At 36.6% G+C, this 20,990-nt stretch overlaps 1 protein-coding gene across 9 annotated transcripts in view; it reads left to right on the top strand.

Moving 5' to 3' along the window:
• The window catches only part of CCDC191 (coiled-coil domain containing 191), a 107,519-nt gene that overhangs the window by 18,908 nt on the left and 67,621 nt on the right, over positions 1-20,990 (top strand). For all 9 annotated transcript variants that reach the window (XM_055259002.2, XM_055259000.2, XM_055259001.2 and 6 more), the window contains 4 exons: positions 330-508; positions 1,965-2,188; positions 5,315-5,468; positions 18,225-18,415. In XM_055259002.2, coding sequence (XP_055114977.1) covers positions 330-508; positions 1,965-2,188; positions 5,315-5,468; positions 18,225-18,415 — 748 coding nt within the window. The remainder of the gene's footprint in view (positions 1-329; positions 509-1,964; positions 2,189-5,314; positions 5,469-18,224; positions 18,416-20,990) is intronic.

Below are 20,990 nucleotides of genomic sequence, written 5' to 3'. Positions count from 1 at the left end.
TTCTTTTTTGTAAAAAAGCAGTAGAGCTGTCAAGATTGTTTAGATTGAAGTTCTCAAGGTTGTTTAGATTGAAATCTTTTAGATTTGGCAGTGAAGGACTCTTTAGTGACTTGAGTGAGGGCAATTCTTGGTAAGTGGAGCTTTTTTACTCTTAGTTGAAGGTAATTGCTGAGGGCTATACTCAGTCAGTTGCCATTATCAGTTACTGTTTATTGAACACTCGCAGCTTTGTATTTTTATTGTACTAGGATTCTTTACGTAAATATGAATATAATATTAAAATTAATTTTTTAAAAAATTTCCCTTTTTTGTTGTTCTGTTTCCCCCAGATTTATGTGGCTATTTGGAGGAAGAAGAGGAAAGTACCACCGTTCAAAAATTTATAGACCATCTGCTCCATAAAAATGTGGTAGATTCTGCAATGATGGAAGATCTTGGAAGGAAGGAAAACCAAGACAAGAAGCAGCAGAAGGATCCTCGTCTTACCATGGAGATGAGACATAAGCAGGTGGGAGGGAAAAACAAAATTAAAATGGATAACAGGAAGCAGTCTTTGTGTAACACATTTAATAAGCTTAAATAAAGACATAGGCTTTATTATGAAAAACGGTGCCATCTGTGGTTTGGTTAGGGAGAATAAAAATAAAATATAAGAACTTCAGAAGAAAAATAATTCTCATAAACTTAGGGTAGGAAACTATTTATTTAAGAAATAGCCAAAAAAAAGAATAATTGATTTTGACCAAGATTATTGAGATAAACCTTATTAGTTTGAATGTGGTACTTCCTATTATAAACACGTAGATTGTGTGTGCTTGAGTTTGGTTTTCAAATTGTAACATTAATATTATTAGTATTCTTGAGAATGTTACAGGATAATTCTTTTCCAGACAATTGAAATTCACTCTTTTTTATTATAACTTAAAATGGAAGACAGATCTGAATTGAATCAAGTTCAGCTGTTTTGAATTAGAAAAGCATGTGAGAACTTTCTTTTCTCCAAAGGGAATAGTAGGTTCTTGCAAAAAAGTCTGGTGTCTCAACACTTTCTAAAGGAGTGCCAGGGAATCCAGAACTAAGACTGAACCGGAATTAATATCTGTACGTGTGTGTGCCATCTTTGTATAACACTAAATTTCTGATTGCCGAATTTGGAAATAACTGCTTTGAATTATTCAATCAAGGTATAGGTAATCAGCACTGGGGATGTTAGAGAAATGGATAGAAGTATGATTCTAGTTTAGATTTATGACAAAAGGGAGAAGAGAAGGTTCAATAAGCTATATAGTCATTGTCTGTCTTATCAGAAGACTTACCACAATTAGAGAGTAAGATAAGAGTAAAGTTAGGTGAAGCAGGAAGGAAAGGACCTTTCCTTAATTCATAGCTACTCAAGCCCTCTAAAGGATTAATAGGTTTGAAAAAAATGAATGTGCTTTTTCATGTTTTTGATTTCCAAATATGATCCAGAATCACTGCTATATTTACATAATAATAATAGAAATGAATAAAGGGTTATGGTGTTCCTAAAGGCAATAAATCACTGTTCTATCATTCACAGTGTGGCTTCCAAAAAAGTTCTGTTCTTTCTTAAATTAGAATGCAGACATGACCTAAGTATAATAAAAGCAGTAATGTACACCTTGGACAATCTTACAAGTGAGAAATCATTACTAAATGAGAATCCAGAACTTGGGATCTGACTCATTAGATTCTCAACTTTTCTGTGATGTGGATCATTCCCAGATTATTTGAGTCATCTTCATCTGACTTCATCTAAAATGTTATATTGGTCTTTACCCAGTAAACAGATGAATTCCTCCTATCCTACCAATAAACAGTGGAGTTCTGGGCCAGAATATTTCAAACTGGTTGTATTCTGAACTTCAAAATGTATTGTAAGGCTTCTCATATCCCTTTCTACTTGAAAGGCCACACTTCATCTTTATTATATTTGCTTTAAGGTAAAAGAAAATCGCTTAAGACGTGAGAAAGAACTGGAGTACCAGAGAATAGAAAAGACCCTGAAAAAATCGGCCTTCTTGGAGGCTCAGTGTCTGGTGCAAGAAGAGAAGAAAAGGAAGGCTCTAGAGGCCAAGAAAGAGGAAGAGGAGATTCAAAGGGCGATGGTGAAGCTGCGGAGGGAGATAATTGAGAGGAGACGCACTGTGAAAGAAGCATGGAAAATGTAAGCCAGTGTGATAAGCACTGTGGGGTTTCTCTGTTTAAGCAGTCATTTTAGAAATGCTCTGAAGTTTTTAAAGTGCACAAACATTGCAATAACAAAACATAAAAGAGAAATCACTCACTATTCTACCATCCTAACAAATTAACTAATTTCATGTTTTCATGTTCCTCCTGACATGGTCCCTTTCCATACTTAATTATAACCATAAAGTACATTTAATTTGTAATTCTGCTTGTTGTAATTAACACATTGCCTGGAGTCCTGGGGTGTGTATATTACTCCATTGAGTTCCTATACCATAATTTATGTAATGACCACCTCCCCATACTGGTAAACATTTCAGCTATTTTGGATTTTTCACCATTATAATATTGCAATGAGCATCTTTAAGCATAGAGTTTTTTCACTCTTTTGAATTATATTCTTAGAATAAATTCTTAGGAGCATAATTTCTGAGTTAAATGACACAGGTCTTTTTCTGACTCTTGAAACATTGCCAAATTGCTTTCAAAATGGGTTGTGCTTGTTTACTGTATCATCAGCAGCAGGCCAGTTTATCATACTCTTCTCAGCCTTGGGGAGTATCATCATTTTCAATATTTTTACACTTTGAATAGGTATTATATTGATTAGTTTGCATTTCTTTAGTTAGATAATATTTTTAAGGTTGAACATGTTCAGTAATTGTGTCTTACCCTGTTGTGAATTGTGTGTCTTATTTTCTGATAATCATATGGAAAGTCACCACTGCCTTACTACCATTGATAAAGAAAAAGAATATCTGACATAAGCGGAAGATGAAAATAGTCCTCACAGGATGTAGTGCTATTATACACCCTCATGCAGAAAGTGAGCTTCATAAGTGAAATAACTAACGTATTTATTCAGAGAAACAGCACCGATGCAGGAACTGCAAAAGCCTTGGAACAACATGACTGAAGTGTCTGACTACTCAAACTGAGAGGCCACAAAAACCTATTAGATAATCCCTTCCACCCCCATCAGCCTACACAGCTTTCCTCCCTATGTTCTTGATTGCTCTTATTCTACCCAATTTAAAACGGCTCAGCAGTGGACATGTGCTTTACTTCTTCAAGTGCCAGGCTGAGGCTTCCTCCAGATGCCATTCCTTTCAAAAAGCAATCACTGGTGTTTTAGTGAGTTCTTTCTAAGGTCAGCCTTGCTTTTCAGATTGCTCCCAAGCCCTGGAAAAACTAGGTTGACCTAAAATAAATTGTGAAAACAAGTAACGTTTAATGGTAGTAGGATGCTCTGCTCACAGTGGGCACTCAATAAATGTTCACTGACCAGTCATTTCTTTTAAAAGTTAAGATCTTATCCATGGTTACAGTGAGATAGGTAATATGTTCTACTTCTAGGTGGATGAACTGATTTAAACTTTGCAGAAAGCAATTTGGCAATAAACAACAAGAGCCATAAAATAGTATTATCCCTTGACCTAGGAATTACAGCCTTAGGAAAACTGCCCTAAGAAAATTATCAGAAACCCAGACAAAGATTTGTGCAGAAAGATAATTTAAACAACATTATTTATAATAACAGACTTTTGTAAATATTGGAGAAATTGCTAAGTCATGGCTGTACAATGAAACAGGACTGACTTTTCTTCTGAGTAGAAATATGGATGGCTTTTATGGACATGGTGGCACACACCTGTAACCCCAGCTACTCTGGAGGCTGAGGCAGGAGAATCGCCTGAACCCAGGAGGCGGAGGTTGCAGTGAGCCGAGATCGTGCCACTGCACTCCAGCCTGAGTGACAGAGTGAGTGAGACTCCATCGCAAACAGAAAAAAAAAAAAAAACTAATATGGATGGCTTTTATACTTCTCCAGTTTTTCACAATGAGCAGATATTTCCTTTAAAACAGATATATATTCTAATGTTATTTTTAAAAATCAGATTCATGGTATTAGAACTGTATTTCTTTGACAATCACTATCACCTGTCTATAACCATGTAATAACATTGTTATGGCATTCATAGTTTGGAAAAAGTCAATAACATTTTTATTGTTGATAGGCCTTTTAAACCTATTTGTAAGCTATCTTAAATCTGCCTCATTGCCTAGTTTTAAAGTTATCTCTTTCAAGATGCTTATTAATTTCAAAGGGAAAAATAATAACTCTATACTGGAGAAGCCACCTTAACCAAGTGATGAAGGTTAACATCACCAATAATACCACATAACACTGTGTACCCTCTGTATCGTATATGAGAATGAATGAGAGAAGGGGTAGGGTATTCTGCATCTTTCTCCATTTTAGTTTCCACAACTGTGAAGTAAAAATTCAAGAAAGATAGGTGACTAGCTGGTTTGTGGCCAGAGCTCATGAATTCTGATTCCTGACTGGGTGCTATGTTTACCACATCATTAATAATATATACTTTATACACATACATATACCTGTGCAGTTAAATGCACTACAGTAAGAAGGCCATAGCTATGAGCTTGTTTGAATTGGTGAGCGAAAGAGGGATGGCCTGATGAGGAAGAATAGATAGGTGGGCGAAAAAGAGGATGCTCAGAAAGATGAGCAACAAAGTTACTAAAATAATTCTGGTTACTTGCCTAAAGGCCTTTTCCTTTTTAAATTCTATTTTTTTCTCTTTTCAGCTATTTTAAAATTATTCTAGATTCCATTCCCTCCTTACTCAATAACACCTGATTCTTTTGTTATTCCTCTTTCTAGTAACCTTATAAGAGGCCTTTTAGTAAGAATCTCATTCCTTTCCTGAGAATCCTTTTTTTCTTGTTATATGGGAGATAATTTATGTCTGTATTAGAGACTATCTTGTAGTTGTTAACTCTCAAATTTTGATCAAAGTATGGCTCAGTGTTCAACTCAATAAAAATACTAAAGTATCTATAAGACTTTCTACTTTTCAAAGTACTTTATACCAATTTTATTTCATTTAATCTGTATTTTATAAAGGAATAAAATAAGTCTCCAAAAAAATTACCCTACTATGTAGTTTTAGAGCCAGATCTAAAAATATGTGTATTCCGAAGGAGAATTCAGTGTTTATTCTGCTACAGTAGGTTGTAATTGCTCATTGTTAAATCTATTGTAAATATACATGTATTTTTAAATTGTTATTAATAGAGAGAAGAAAAGGCAAGAAGAGAATTCTCAAAATAGTTCAGAAAAAGTCATGTTTCAAAGTACTCACATTCTTCTGGATGAGGAAAAAATGGCAAAAGAAAGAAAAAGGAAATTGAAAGAAGTATTAATCCAAACTTTCAAAGAAAATCAACAGGTGGGAATTGCAATGTCTCTTTACTCAGCATTCTGTAGTATAAATGACAAAGAGCTCCATCAGAGATGGGATAAAATAAAAACTAAGTCCAGTTGAACCTCATCACAAATACCAAAACTGCCCACGCCATTTGTTCTTTGTGCCCAGCTGACCTGGTACGAAGGGCAGTACACAAATCCCCTGTTCTGAGGCTGTTCTTTATATACTCTAGTGGGATCCTGGGAAATTACTGGGGTGAGGGGGGTAAATTGTGGACTTCTTCCTAAATTACCTCTTCAGAATAGCATTTAACTATTATTAACCTTAAGCTAAGGTAGCTCTCTGGCAGTTTTTGAAATCTTGGCTTCCACTTTGACAGTTGTAAGGACCATTGTGTTCTGGATTATTCAGAAGATACAAGAACTGGTTACTTGCCTTTTAGTAGCTCTGATCCTAAAGCAATGATACGCTTATACCTGTGCTTTTCTTTTTAATGGTCTATATTTTATTTTACCTTTTCTCCCTTTCTTTCACTTTAGCTTTTTGTAAAAATGACTTGCTGATTTTTAATATAAAAGTGAATATCCTCTTCAGGTTACTTAAGCAGTTTTCTTCAATAAAGTGGGATTGATAAAAGTATGAATTTCGGGATTATAACATTTCAGGTAAAAGGACTGACTGGGCAGATTTGTAAATGAGAGGGTTAGATGAGAAAAGATAAATATGTATATTTTACATATCCTACAACACCCGCCCCAGGGCCTTAGGCATTGCTGAAATTCAGAGAAAGTTAATTGAGTAAATACCTGAATGAATGGATTTAGCAAGAGAAAAGAGAATGTTAGGAAGATACTGAGGGAGCTTGGTAAATGTAGGGATAGACTTACAAAGGTCCTGGAAATCAGTAACAGGAGTTTGAATATGATACGGATAACAAAGATATGAAGGAAAAAGTAAAGTAGTCAAAGTGATTTTTTAAAAATGATAGACATATTTGATGGTGATATTTTGAACTGATAAGAGGTTGTAATTACTCAGTTATTAACCAACAAAAATTTGGTCAGAGTTTTGGCTTCAGGAAAACAGAAGGAAATGTAGTAGGGAGAAATGTAAGACTTGGAGTTAACATTTTGAGAAAAGTTAGCAAAGACTTAGATTCTGCATTCTTCATGAGACAGATGGAATTAGTATTCCTCCTATATAATAACAGTTCAGATTTCAAAGAGAAAATAAGAAGAGAAACGAGTATTCAGGGAGTCATCTTGAGAAGACATAAGGAAAAAATACCATGATATATTTCCCAACGAATTAGAGACAAATAAGATGTGTTTTCTAAAAATGTTTAAATTGTATTGAAGTCCACTGTACAATCATATATATTTTAGATGGAACTGCCAAATATGAATGTTAGAACACATATGCAGAGTTTTACAAAACTAGTGGCCCATCTAAAACAGATTACTTAGTTTTAAAATATTTGACATGGAAAAGCTGCAAAAATAGTGCAGAGTTTCTGAATAACCTTCACCCAACTTTTCACAATGTTAACATTTTACATAAGCATAGTATAATTATCAAAACTAGGAAATTAGCATTGGTACACTGCCATTAAATACCATTAACTAAACCATAGACCCTATGAGAATATCACCAGTTTTTCCACTAATGTTCTTTCTCTGTTCCAGGACTCAATCCATGATTTCACACTGCATTTATTTATTACATCTCCTTAGTCTCCTCCTGTCTGTGACATTTCTTTAGTCTTTCCTTGTATTTTATGATCTTGCCATTTCTGAAGAGAACTGGTCAGGTATTTTGTAGAATTGTCTCTCGTTTTGGGTTTTTTTATGTTTTCTCCCCCTTGCTTAAGGTTATGCATTTTTGGTAAGAATGCTATAAGATGTGATACTGTGCCCTTCTCTGTATATCCTAACAAGGAGGACATAATTACTGATGTTAACTTCGATCACTTGGTTAAGGGTGTGTGCTGAGTTTCTCCATTGTAGAGTTGCTGTTTTTCCTTCTCCTTGTCTTTCAGGAGATACTATGAAGCTATGAAAATATTTGTTTCTCTGTAAACTGTCATCCATTAAGGTTAACATCCATTGGTGGCTCTTGCCTGCAACAATTGTTAATGTTATATTTGTCTAATGGTAATTTTGCATTTCCCTCATTTCTTCTATACTTAATTGAAATTCTTCTAGAAGGAAAACAGTCCCTTCTCCTTCAGCTATGTTTATATGTATGTATGTGTGTATTTATATATTCATTCATTTATGCAATTGTTTATTTTATTCAGTATGAGCTCACTGATACTTATTTTATTCTATAGGTCATAATCTAATATTGTTGTTGTTTACTTGGTTATTCAGATTGTTTCAACGTGTCTATTGGGAAACCTATCAAGTTGGCTCCTTTGTTCTTTCAACATGCTTCCATCCTATTTTGGACACTTCCTTTTTTGTTGGCACCACAAAATACTTTATGCTTATCTTGTGTTTTACCTGCCCTCACCCTAGAATCAACCACTTCTACATGGAACTTTGATTCCTTTTGTTGGAAAAACGGTCTTTGGAAACTAAGATCTAGGCACTAAGTGTGTTCACTGCTACTGGAGTGTCATTTTTTTCTAGGCCTTCTCAGCAGACAGAGCTATAATATATATAGATATATACATAGATATATGTGTGTATGTATGTATGTGTACTAACATACACACATATTACATTTATTTCTGTGTCTATCTGTATACATATTAAAATCCATGAGTTCAGCAACACAAGGGTCATGTTATTCTTCTCCCTTTCCTTATTTGTAACTGACTTCTGTATTTATGAATCTACATATATATGTATATATAAATATATATAAAATAACTGAATTTATAATAATATTGTCAAGGATAATCCAGCACCACACGTTTCAGTGTAGTCTTTCCATCTCGCTCACTTGTAACTTCTTTCTCTGACACTGAGAAACCTGGCTCTCATTATCTCTATTATATTTACTTATTAGGGTAATCCTAGTACACTATAAAAATAGTTTTAGAGGCCGGGCATGGTGGCTCAAGCCTGTAATCCAGCACTTTGGGAGGCCGAAGAGGATGGATCACGAGGTCAGGAGATCAAGACCATCCTGGCTAACACGGTGAAACCCCATCTCTACTAAAAATACAAAAAATTAGCCAGGCATGGTGGCGGGCACCTGTATTCCCAGCTACTCGGGAGGCTGAAGCAGGAGAATGGCGTGAACCCGGGAGGCAGAGCTTGCAGTGAGCCGAGATCACGCCACCGCACTCCAGCCTGGGCAACAGAGCAAGACTCCATCTCGATTAAAAAAAAAAAAACAAAAAAGTTTCAGAATTGCTAACCCATACCACAATGGGAATAAATTCACTAAAGCAAAATATTTTACAGTTATTTTTGGTTTTAGCTTTATAGTATTCAGTCAAAATATTGTTTTCCAAAGTTACTTAGGTGGGTTCTTTTCTTCCCCTCCCTTTTCAGTGTAATTATGTTATTCATTTGTAATATGGTTAGTAGATCTCTAGATTTTCCCCAGCGTATTTGGGGATAACATGGTAAAAATACATCTACCAGCCTCCGTGGGCTCTTACATAGACTTGGTTGTAGATAGGACAGTCCTCCAGTAAAGGCCACAGGCATAAGCAAGCCTTCTGGGCTCATTATCTCGGTCCCAGTTAACGTTCGGCTCTAAAGGAGCCTAAAGCTGCCTTGAGTAATGAAACTTGGATACTCAGCAGCCTAGGTATGACCACAGGATGAAAACAGGAAAATGCCTAGCTGCCTTGCAGGGAGTGACTTGATAACTGGAAGCTCTTGTCAGCACCCTCAGAATGTTTCACTGGTACAAACCCTGTAGAAACAGCTGTGTAGAGTATTTGCAGGAAGACTTTAAAGAATCTGTTTTTCGGAGTTGCTATAGTTTAGGTAATTGTTTGTGCTTTAATTCCTGTAATTGTTTGTGCTTTAATTCTGGATTTTTTTTTTTTTTTTTTTTTTGAGACAGAGTCTTGCCCTGTTACCCAGGCTGGAGTGCAATGGCACAATCTTGGCACACTGCAACCTCCGCCTCCTAGGTTCAAACAATTTTCCTGCCTCAGCCTCCGAGTAGCTGGGATTACAGGCACACGCCACCACGCCCAGCTAATTTTTTGTATCTGTAGTAGAGACGGAGTTTCACCATGTTGGCCAGGCTGTTCTCAATCTCCTGACCTCGTGATCCGCCCACCTTGGCCTCCCAAAGCATTGGGATTACAGGCATGAGCCACCGCACCCGGCCTGATTCTGGATTTTATCTGTTCCTCCCAGAGTATCTCTTAACATCTTATTTGGGCCACATTATTTAATAGGAGACTGAGAGAAACAGTGCAGGCTGTCTTATCAAAACACAAGTTCAGATGCAACACTATTGATGCATCTTTTCTACACATTTCATGTCTTGTCAGAAACATTTGTTTTTTGTGTAGAAGCTTTCTACTTCCAGCCTATCCCATTTTCTCTTTGATCTTACAGTGAAATCTCTTGGGGGAGATTCAGCAATCCATGTGTCACTGCTAATTAGCAGAAACAACAAAGGATTAACTATGAAACTCTTATACTATTTGGAAAATGGCCTTCTTAATTCTCATCCTATTCTGAAATACATTTTGGTTTTCTTAATAAGATTAGAAACTCTATGATCTTTGCTGCTTGTGAAAACTGAAGAGAAAGATAAAATATGGGTGACACTAACCTACATCTTAATTATTTGGGGGAAGGTTTTAGTTTGCTTATTTGGTTGGATTTTTCTGTTAAAGAATAAAATAATAATGATCCTAAGAAATCATCATTAAAGTTATGCTTGTGGCACAGCACCTTCCAAAAGTCCACCTCAAACTAAACCAAGGAAATATAGGGATACTATATATGGAAAAGAAGCCTGGAGTTTTTCTCTGACAGAATGACAAAAACTGTAGTTAAATATCTCATTTATATACCATGATTCCTTTCCAAAGATCTTAGTTTTATCAGGACTGCCTACACACCACTGAGGCAAAACCATTTCTGAGCTGACACATAGCAGCCATCCTCTCAGCAATGTTTTCTTATGTTAGGGGAGGGAAATAAAGGAAAAGCCTCTTTAGAAATAAAACGACAGAAAAAGAGAAATGCCAGCACACATACGAAGATTACTGGGATTCATGTAACTCTCCCCTCTAGGTTTATTGCCAGGGGCAATGTGTGGTATATGTCTTGGGAGGGGTTTAAAGCATCATTATATTTTACTTTATGTAGCCAACTCTGTAGGAATTTTCCATCTAAAATGTTATCAGTTTTGGTAAAGAAATTGTTTGTTATGTTCTTTCTTTCCTGACCCTGTAAGTAACCCAGATGTCCCATTCTCACAGAGGGGACAGTGAGGGCCAATTTACCTAAATATTGTGCTAGTGTTTTGCATTTCAAAGTTCCATGAAGTCTTTTTTATTACAGAGGTCCCTATTTTTAAATATATTTTTTTTTGTCTTTCAAAAAAAGTACTGATTACATTTTGATTTTTAAAAATTGAAAAAAGAGACTTTGGCACAAATGAAGTCCCTTCCCTAAAATTGTATAGAGTAGAATATTTCCCCCCTAAACACTAGACATTTCAGATGAATATTATAAGGATCTTGAGAGCCATGTGGGTGAGGAATGAAAGACATCACGTCATTGTCTTACTATCACAGTATCCTGGAGGTGAATCAAGCATTTGTCTGATATATTCTGAAGTAAGCTGGGTTCTTGGCATAGTTTGTGTGTATGGGTGTGGCCAAGGATGAAGGGTGGGCAGGTAACAGGGATTTTGGTAGAGATGGGGAAGAAGGTCTCTAAGGGACATGAAGAAAGAAGGCAAAGAGAAGGTGATAGGGAGCCGTAGGTCTGCCTTTTCTCCGGACTTGAGGTCACGAGAACTCATGAGTGTTCAGGTGATAGGCTGCATTGTGGTCATTCTTCTGTAAAGAACCCAGAGAATTTTATTGGTTAAGCATTTACTATTTGGTGAGACTAAGGAATTGCTTCTTGAAATTCTATTTCTAGAGTGAAACAATGTAACTATTAGATAATTACAGCAATATTATCAATTGAAACTTTTTAGCAGAATTAAGAATTTACAAAATGGCCTTATGTAAGGGGTATATATTGACACATTTATGGATAACGTGATACAATATGCGGTATCTGTGATTTATTTTTAAATACTTCAGAAAAAAAGTTGGTGGAAGGAGAGATGAAATAAGATTGGCAGACTGTTGATAATTTTCAAAGTGGGGTAAAGGTTTATTCTTTGGTTCTGCTTTTAGAACAGTGATAGGGTTTGGGTTTTTTTTTTTTTTTTTTTGTAAGTTGAAATGAGGAAGGAGAAAAAAATTTAATATAGAAGTAAAATGAGCATCACATCTTCCAGGATATAACAGATGTAGTTTTTTTGCCTATAGCCGGGGTAGCATTTCACATGGCAGTGGTTGTCAAAGTTTAGGCCTCTAGGCTTTTCCATGGAACCCAGCACCAAGTTCAGGTCTTAGCACTGTGTTCTGGGAACTGAATGTATTTTCTCTAATGCTATTAGTTATGAGCATATATAGTTGGGGTTGGGGATTACCATGATTTCCTCTCTTTTCTTTGGGGTAAAATTACGAAAATCAGGAATCGGATGGGTCATGGGGTATTGCTTTTCCATTGCAGAATTCAATACTGCACTTCCTACTGGAGATTTATTTTGCCATGACAAAGATCCCCATTTTTTTTATTATACTTTAAGTTTTAGGGTACATGTGCACAACGTGCAGGTTTGTTACATATGTATACATGTGCCATGTTGGTGTGCTGCACCCATTAACTCATCATTTAACATTAGGTATATCTCCTAATGCTATCCCTCCCTGCTCCCCTACCCCACAACAGCCCCTGGTGTGTGATGTTCCCCTTCCTGTGTCCATGTGTTCTCATTGTTCAATTCCCACCTATGAGTGAGAACATGCGGTGTTTGGTTTTTTGTCCTTGTGATAGTTTGCTGAGAATGATGGTTTCCAGCTTCATCCATGTCCCTACAAAGGACATTAACTCATCATTTTTTATGGCTGCATAGTATTCCATGGTGTATATGTGCCACATTTTCTTAATCCAATCTATCATTGTTGGACATTTGGGTTGGTTCCAAGTCTTTGCTATTGTGAATAGTGCCACAATAAACATACGTGTGCATGTGTCTTTATAGCAGCATGATTTATAATCCTTTGGGTATATACCCGGTAATGGGATGGCTGGGTCAAATGGTATTTCTAGTTCTAGATCCCTGAGGAATCGCCACACTGACTTCCACAATGGTTGAACTAGTTTACAGTCCCACCAACAGTGTAAAAGTGTTCTGTTTCTCTACATCCTTTCCAGCACCTGTTATTTCCTGACTTTTTAATGATCGCCATTCTAACTGGTGTGAGATGATATCTCATTGTGGTATTGATTTGCATTTCTCTGATGGCCAGTGATGATGAGCATTTTTTCATGTGTTTTTTTGGCTGCATAAATGTCTTCTTTTGAGAAGTGTCTGTTCATATGCTTTGCCCACTTTTTGATGGGGTTGTTTGTTTTTTTCTTGTAAATTTGTTTGAGTTCATTGTAGATTCTGGATATTAGCCCTTTGTCAGATGAGTAGATTGCAAAAATTTTCTCCCATCCTGTAGGTTGCCTGTTCACTCTGATGGTAGTTTCTTTTGCTGTGCAGAAGCTCTTTAGTTTAATTAGATCCCATTTGTCAATTTTGGCTTTTGTTGCCATTGCTTTTGGTGTTTTAGACATGAAGTCCTTGCCCATGCCTATGTCCTGAATGGTATTGCCTAGGTTTTCTTCTAGAGTTTTTATGGTTTTAGGTCTAACATTTAAGTCTTTAATCCATCTTGAATGAATTTTTGTATAAGGTGTAAGGAAGGGATCCAATTTCAGCTTTCTATATATGGCTAGCCAGTTTTCCCAGCACCATTTATTAAACAGGGAATCTTTTCCCCATTTCTTGTTTTTGTCAGGTTTGTCAAAGATCAGATAGTTGTAGATATGTGGCATTATTTCTGAGGGCTCTGTTCTGTTCCATTGGTCTATATCTCTGTTTTGGTACCAGTACCATGCTGTTTTGGTTACTGTAGCCTTGTAGTATAGTTTGAAGTCAGGTAGCAAGATGCCTCCAGCCTTGTTCTTTTGGCTTAGGATTGACTTGGCAATGTGGGCTCTTTTTTGGTTCCATATGAACTTTAGTTTTTTCCAATTCTGTGAAGAAAGTCATTGGTAACTTGATGGGGATGGCACTGAATCTATAAATTACCTTGGGCAGTATGGCCATTTTCATGATATTGATCCTTCCTACCCATGAGCATGGAATGTTCTTCCATTTGTTTGTATCCTCTTTTATTTCATTGAGCAGTGGTTTGTAATTCTCCTTGAGGAGGTCCTTCACATCCCTTGTAAGTTGGATTCCTAGGTATTTTATTCTCTTTGAAGCAATTGTGAATGGGAGTTCACTCATGATTTGGCTCTCTGTTTGTCTGTTATTGGTGTATAAGAATGCTTGTGATTTTTGCACATTGATTTTGTATCCTGAGACTTTGCTGAAGTTGCTTATCAGCTTAAGGAGATTTTGGGCTGAGACGACGGGGTTTTCTAGATATACTATCATGTCATCTGCAAACAGGGACAATTTGACTTCCTCTTTTCCTAATTGAATATCCTTTATTTCCTTCTCCTGCCTGATTGCCCTGGCCAGAACTTCCAACACTATGTTGAAAGGATCCCCATTTTTTATTAATTTTTTTCTCCTTCCTCATTTCAACTTAAAACTACCTCTCTAATCCCCAGGGACTTTGTAGCATCTGTGGGGTCTTCTGCCCAGCCACAGTAGCCCGCAAAGGAAAAGAGAAGTTGGGGATTGCTCCCTTTTGTAGCAATAGAGTTTCTCTTCTTTTGGCCTGAGAACAGCAAGGAGTCACTTAGGGGCCTGGGTGTAGAATGTAGCTTTCTTCCTGACATTCCAGCCTTCGCCAACTGCCCTAGACCATTAGTTACACCAAAGTTAGTTCCATTCAGCAAAAATAAATTGTGAACTTGTTGACATTTTTGTCCTCTTAACAATTCATTGTTTATTTTTCCATGACGGAGAATTTTGATGCAATTATCACTGAGCTTTCTGACAAAAGAGAAATGGTTGAGGAATTTTGATGAGTTACCCACTTCATTAATCAGAACAAGCATCTCTAGTGACAGGGTTAGAATTACAATGAAGATTAGATAGCAAATTGCTGTTCCACCTAACGTCAATCATTCATAGTGACAGTAGCGTGATTACACTTCAGGGAAGAGCTTTTCTGGCTAACAGAACGAGGGCAACTCCAGTGCAGGTAATAAATTTAGCAGGGCGAGCTGTCATTTCTTCTCTTCAGTGGAATCCTTAACAACCAAATGATGTATTGTGGAAGATTTTGTGAGGAGGACACCATTTCACTTTAAAAGTTTCTAAATTTCACCAGGTAGTATTTTATTTTAGAAATTGTTATAGATAGGTTACTTAGGAACAGTTCTTCCTTCAGTGACTTTCTGTATTTTATTTACCTATATCAAGCCTTAATTATTACCACAACTATGATAAAGAGATGATGGAAGTTAGGAAAAGAGTGCCTGACTATATTTGAAAATCTATCAGAAATAAAAACATGGTACAAAAATAAATGAACTGGGAAATAAATGGAGGGAAATCAGACTAGTTACCTGGCTAGTTAAAACTTAAGTTCTCCTGGCTTAAACAGAACAACCCAGTTGTGGTTTTAAATCATACATCTTGTTTTAAAAAGCAAAGGGATAGAGCACTATTGTAGTTCCAAAGTATAGAAAAGTAACGAGGAGAAGCATGCCTGGGAGCATCAGGAAGTAAGCTGGGGGGAGGGAGGAATAGAAAGAATAAATAGTTCAGGTCTGTGGAAGTATGCCACCCTTCTAAATAAAAACAGAACTAGCATCTTTTTCCAGAGAAAATGGAACTGAGTATATTCCTTTCCCAAATATTTCCTTCGAACACATTTATGGGACTCCTGTATACCTGGATAATGTTTGCTATGAATCAAGAATAACTATGCAGCTATTCTTGATTCACACTTTATTTTTTTAATTTAAATTTTAATGGGATTGCTTTTTTTGAGCAAGCAGGGAAAAAACCAATAGCAAGTCAGTTTCAAGAAAGTAGTTGCCATACAGGTTTGTCACTTTGCTCTTGTTAGCTTCTGTGTGGTGAACCTGAATTATAGGCCTTTAAAACTGATCATTTTGGTCTCAAAGTCTCAACATAAGTATTTTTAAAGAAACATATTGACTATAGAATTTATAAACTCAAAATTTCCCCTCCTACATTCAGATATGTTCCTAACCAATGCTTTTCTACCACGGTAAGTTATGTATACAGTTTTCTTTCACTATAAAAGCAGCAAAAAATGTGCCTTTCTTTTTCAGGAGAGATGTTTTTGCTTAATAGATTAGAGTCATCAGGATGCTGGAATGTTTCAGTTTCAGCCTTAGGTGTAACACTAACTCTTTACTTGTGATTTTAGTCATTAAACCTTTCTCTACTTGAAGTTTTAGCTTGGTGAAGTAAATCATAATAATATCTACAATCTTTATTTTATAATGATGGTTTACAAATTAATAAAAATAATACACGTAAGATGCTTTGAACTTTACAAACAAAAGGATTGTTAAAATCAAAGGATACTATTAATAGTGTTATTATTATCAAGATGGATTATGTTTGTACTATTTCTTCATTTGAAATAATCCTGAAGTTAAAATTAGAGATAGCTACACATAGAATATTTTACCAAGTCATTCAAGAGGAATCTCTTAAAGGGATTTGGTAAACAGACACAGAACATTTTCTTTCGACCATGGCACACAAGTTAACACCATTTTTTTTTCATACTGTATTTTGTGGAACAGGTAAACAAATGATGCAAAGGCATACCCCTCAACTTGGCAGCTGTATCTCTTCTCCCTATTACAACTGAAAGAGTATCCAGTATTCAGCAAATCTCCTTTCCTTCCTCTCTCCCTTCCTCCCTTTCATCCTCTCCAAAAGATCTAAGGTGAAGGTCTAGAACATGTGCCTTATTTGACATATGGAGAGGGCTTTTTAAAGTTTGCCATGATTTCTCCTAATGAGAAATTATAATGAAGAATATTGTTTAGTTTGTCTAAACAAGAATATAAACTAATACCCTGTTTGGAAAACATTTCTGGCCAAATAGACAATTTCTAAGAATTCTAGTAGATGCTTTCTTATATTATTGGTCTTTTCATTGATACATCCTCTTTCCCGATAAACTCTCAGAAGTAGAGGTCATATCAAACAATTTTGTGCAGAGTCCCCAAATTGAAACACAGTGATGGCTGCTTAGTAAATGCTGAAATGAAGAAACTTAAGTATTTTTATAGAGAAAGAAGCAGTAAATATTTGCCTGATAAATCTGGCAAATCCTTGAAACTGGCAAATCCCCCATACTTCCCATGAAGTCACTTTCTATGAGGTTAGTTTTTGTTTTAATGATCCCCACACTCAGTGCCACTGTCAGATTTACCATTCCCATTTATGAGACCTATTCCCTTCTCTCAGGAGGCTCACAGTCTAGGAGAAAAAGATAAACTGGTGATTACAATATAGTGTGTTGGGTGTTTTGGCTGAAGAAAGCATAGATTGCTATAGGAACACAGTGGATGGGCAGTTACATTTGGGTAGAGGGATTGGTAACAGGAGGGCTTCCTGAGAGAGGTGACTACTGTAGTTAGGCAGAAAGAAGGCAGAAAAGAGGGACAGAGAAATTAGTATTAGGTTGGTGCAAAAGTTATTGCCGTTTTTGGCTATGAAAAGCAATGGCAAAAACCGCAATTACTTTTGCACCAACCTAATAGGAACATAGGAAACTATGAAACGGCATGGTTGGTGTCAAGGCCAAAAGCTGAAAGTAATTTGATCTAGAAGGAATGTAAAGTTTGCTGAAAAGAGAGAAGATATAAGCAAGGACTAGGTCTCAGTGATTTTCTTAGACTAGGATCATGAGTAAAGTACTGCTGTGGGGACATCCTTAGGATCAGTAGACCTTGTCTAATTTGCTGTCAAGTGCATGTACTGGAAGATTATAGGCAGCCTGATCATCTAGTCTCTCTAGACTCACCAAAGCCCTAAAGTGGTCAGTGGTAGTAGCCCAGCTGATTTTGTTGTTTATAGCTGTCTTATTCTCAGGAACCAGAGACTCCATCCCATCTTCATGGAATCTCCCCTGTTCACTTGTGTGGACACTAGTGTGTCAGAAACGGTAATGAATTAAATGGTTGGTATTTTGAGCTCCAAGACACCTGGCAGGGGGAGTCATGTTGGAAACAAGTTTTCAAGCTTCTCAAACAAGCCCCTTGGTTCATGTCATAGATGTGACTTATTCCAGCTCCCCGTGGGACTCATGGCTTACAATGACAATGAAGTATTTTAGTTTAAGTTGTGAGGCTGAGAATGCCTCATTTGCATGATTGAATATTCCTTGTCATTATTAGCATAAAGGAATTGCGCTTTGTCTCTTCCTTTCCATTAAGACAACAGTTCCTATATTTGTTTTTAAAAAGTGTGAGGGGAAAATCTGAGGAGAGGGCTGTCAGTGTTAGATATTAGAAACACTAGTGCTGATGGGTGGTGATTTTCCTAATATTTCTGCTGCAGTGTCAAAAACGGTATTTCGCTGCCTGGCATAAGCTGATTCTTGATCATAGGATTAAGCTGGGGAAAGCTGGGACCCTGTCTGACTGGAAGATTCAGCTGAAGGTCCTGCGGGCCTGGCGAGACTACACAAGATTCCAGAAGTTGGAGCGGGAGACTCAAGCCTTGGAAAATGATCTTGGGGAAGAAAACAGGTATCATTATTTGTATTGTGAAAATCCTTGTAGTATGTTTATCTAGGATATTTCCCTCCTGAAGAACCCACAAATAAACTTTACACATGCCAACTAGAATAATCTTAACCACTTATAAAATATGGTAATCACAGTTTTTCTATGTTACATCTCAAACTAGAAAATTTTAACTGAAAATTATAAGTAAACAAAATTATTTAAATATGCTAGCTGGGAGCAGTGGGGTGTGCCTATAATCCCAGCTACTCAGAAGGCTAAGGCAGAAGGATCACTTGAGCCTAGGAGTTCTAGACCAGCCTGGGGAACATAGTGAGACCCTGTCTCCAATAAAATGAAATGAAATGAAATAAATAAAATACATTGTACATGATCTTTCTTTAATGGAAGCAAGTATTAGGATTTTCCCTTGCATTCTGGTGTAGTAGCATTGTACCCTGGACCATCTTACAATTCAAAAGAGGGTGTTTGGCTTATATGCCAATAATTCTCATTCATAGAAATCACTGTCTGCACATAAAATGTTAATTAAGGACACAGAGAACATCCATCTGGGAGGGCCAACCTGCCAAAAGTGATTCCTCCCACTCTACCATCTTTTGTTCCACACCTTATTTAGAGGTTTTTTGTCACCTTTATAACAGCTCCTTCTTATGTTTGTGAATGACACAGAATTCTGTCTTCAAATGAGGCTTTCTTTATTCTATCATCTTAAAATCAAATAATTTTCTTATTATTATTTACAAGTTCAAGTTTGCATTCTTGAATCAAAATCACAGATGTAAAACGAACCATTTGGTTGTTTGTTTTTCATTATTTCTTCTAAAAAAAGTGATAAATGATGTGCAGAATGTGCAGGTTTGTTACATAGGTATACGTGTGCCATGGTGGTTCGCTGCACCTATTGACCCATCCTCTAAGTTTCCTTCCCTCATCCTCCACCCCTCAACAGGCCCTGGTGTGTGCTGTTGCCCTCTCTGTGTCCATGTGAAGGAACCATTTGTTTACTTAGGGGTTGGGGAGAAATTCATGTTTTTATAAGTAATCACTTCTCTACTGGCAGTTCTGTCATTCATTCAGGATGAAAAATCACATGAATGATAAATGTAAGTATTGTTACATAGAAGGGCATGGTGCCTCTTAAAGTTGTGCAATCCTGTGATAGCATCAGGCCTGGAGACTGGTGCATGGCCTCTTGTCCTCAAAGAGCTCACAGTTGAATGGACAAAACAACATCTAGAGACTGTACAGGTGTTGAGTAGTATTGTAAACTGAATAATACATCTCCATCTGCTGCTGAGAATGTGGCAAGAATGTGTAGCTGTGGCTAAGGAGATTCCTAAAGAGTGCCAGGAAAGGCATTGTCAAGAAGATGGGTCTTGATCTGAGCTCTTCATGGTCAATAGGATGTTCCTAGGTAGAGATGGGGAGACTGGGATGATGGCATGAAGCATAGCCATCTGGATTGGGGGGAGATTATCAAGCATGTGGTTGTCAAGTACATCAACTTCTGAATAGCCTTGAATGCCAGGACATGGAGTTAAGGTATCTTTGGTTAAAAAAAAAGAAAAAAAAAAGTGAATCCTTGAAGGTTTTTTAAGCAGGAGGGTGACCTAGTCAATTTCCCTTTCCTATTATATGCTGGGAGAAATCTTTGGTGAAAAAAATAGAGGCCAACACAGAAAACTCTCCCATAGTTTGTTTCTAAAATCTCAGGACCTGGTGATTGATACAAGGAATTAGGATGATAGCTTACTCAGAAAGGAATAGCTGGCAGGATTTGTTGGATAAAGAAGGGAAATGGGTTGTAAAGTGGATGCAATGTGAGTGCAGGCATAAAATGAGTAGACACTTGGATGTTGAAGTTAAAAGTGGCCTATGAGATTTACATGCTAGAAGAAACTTGTATAAGGAAAATCTGGAAAATTTAAGATTCTGTTCCAATTAAACTGTTTAAATATAAAAGCACTAAATAGGGATTTCATAATAGCATAATGTGCCAATTTTTTAAAAAAGATCTTCTCAGAACTTTTTGTCTTGTATCTGTGAATTATTTTCAGGTGACTATTTTTAAATGTTTAGAATGGATACTAAACAGTTTTTAACTGCCAGAGTTAGAAAACATTTAACTTATAATAATTTTTTACTATAAAGCTTTAGAGCAAAAAAAAACCCCAGAGCAGGAAGGCACCTCAAGGATCATCTGATCCAGCCCCTCATTTTACAGATGATAAAAGTAAGGCCCAGAGACAGTAAATGACTGAAGGGCACAAAGCAAAGAGCAGCCTCAATGGACACCAAATCCATACTTGTTGAATAATAAGCAAGTCAGGGAACAAATGAAGAACTCAGTTGCTTCCTTTCCTGCAATTTAACTTGATAAGGTTTTGAAGCATACTTTCTAAATAGACAGTTCAGGGATAGGAGAGAGCATTTATTATCATGGTTGCTCATTATAGAAACTTAGCTCTGACCAGATTGACAAAACGCAGGTGATTCTGTGGTTCACTCACCTGGACATTGAAATTACTTATTATGTTCGTTATTTAAATGTCAGTTGTTTTCCTCATCCTCTAGC

Source organism: Symphalangus syndactylus, chromosome 21, assembly GCF_028878055.3.
Source record: "Symphalangus syndactylus isolate Jambi chromosome 21, NHGRI_mSymSyn1-v2.1_pri, whole genome shotgun sequence".
In the NCBI taxonomy this organism is placed as follows: domain Eukaryota; kingdom Metazoa; phylum Chordata; class Mammalia; order Primates; family Hylobatidae; genus Symphalangus; species Symphalangus syndactylus.
Note: the sequence above shows the minus strand (reverse complement) of the source record. Positions and strands in the feature narration are given on the sequence as shown.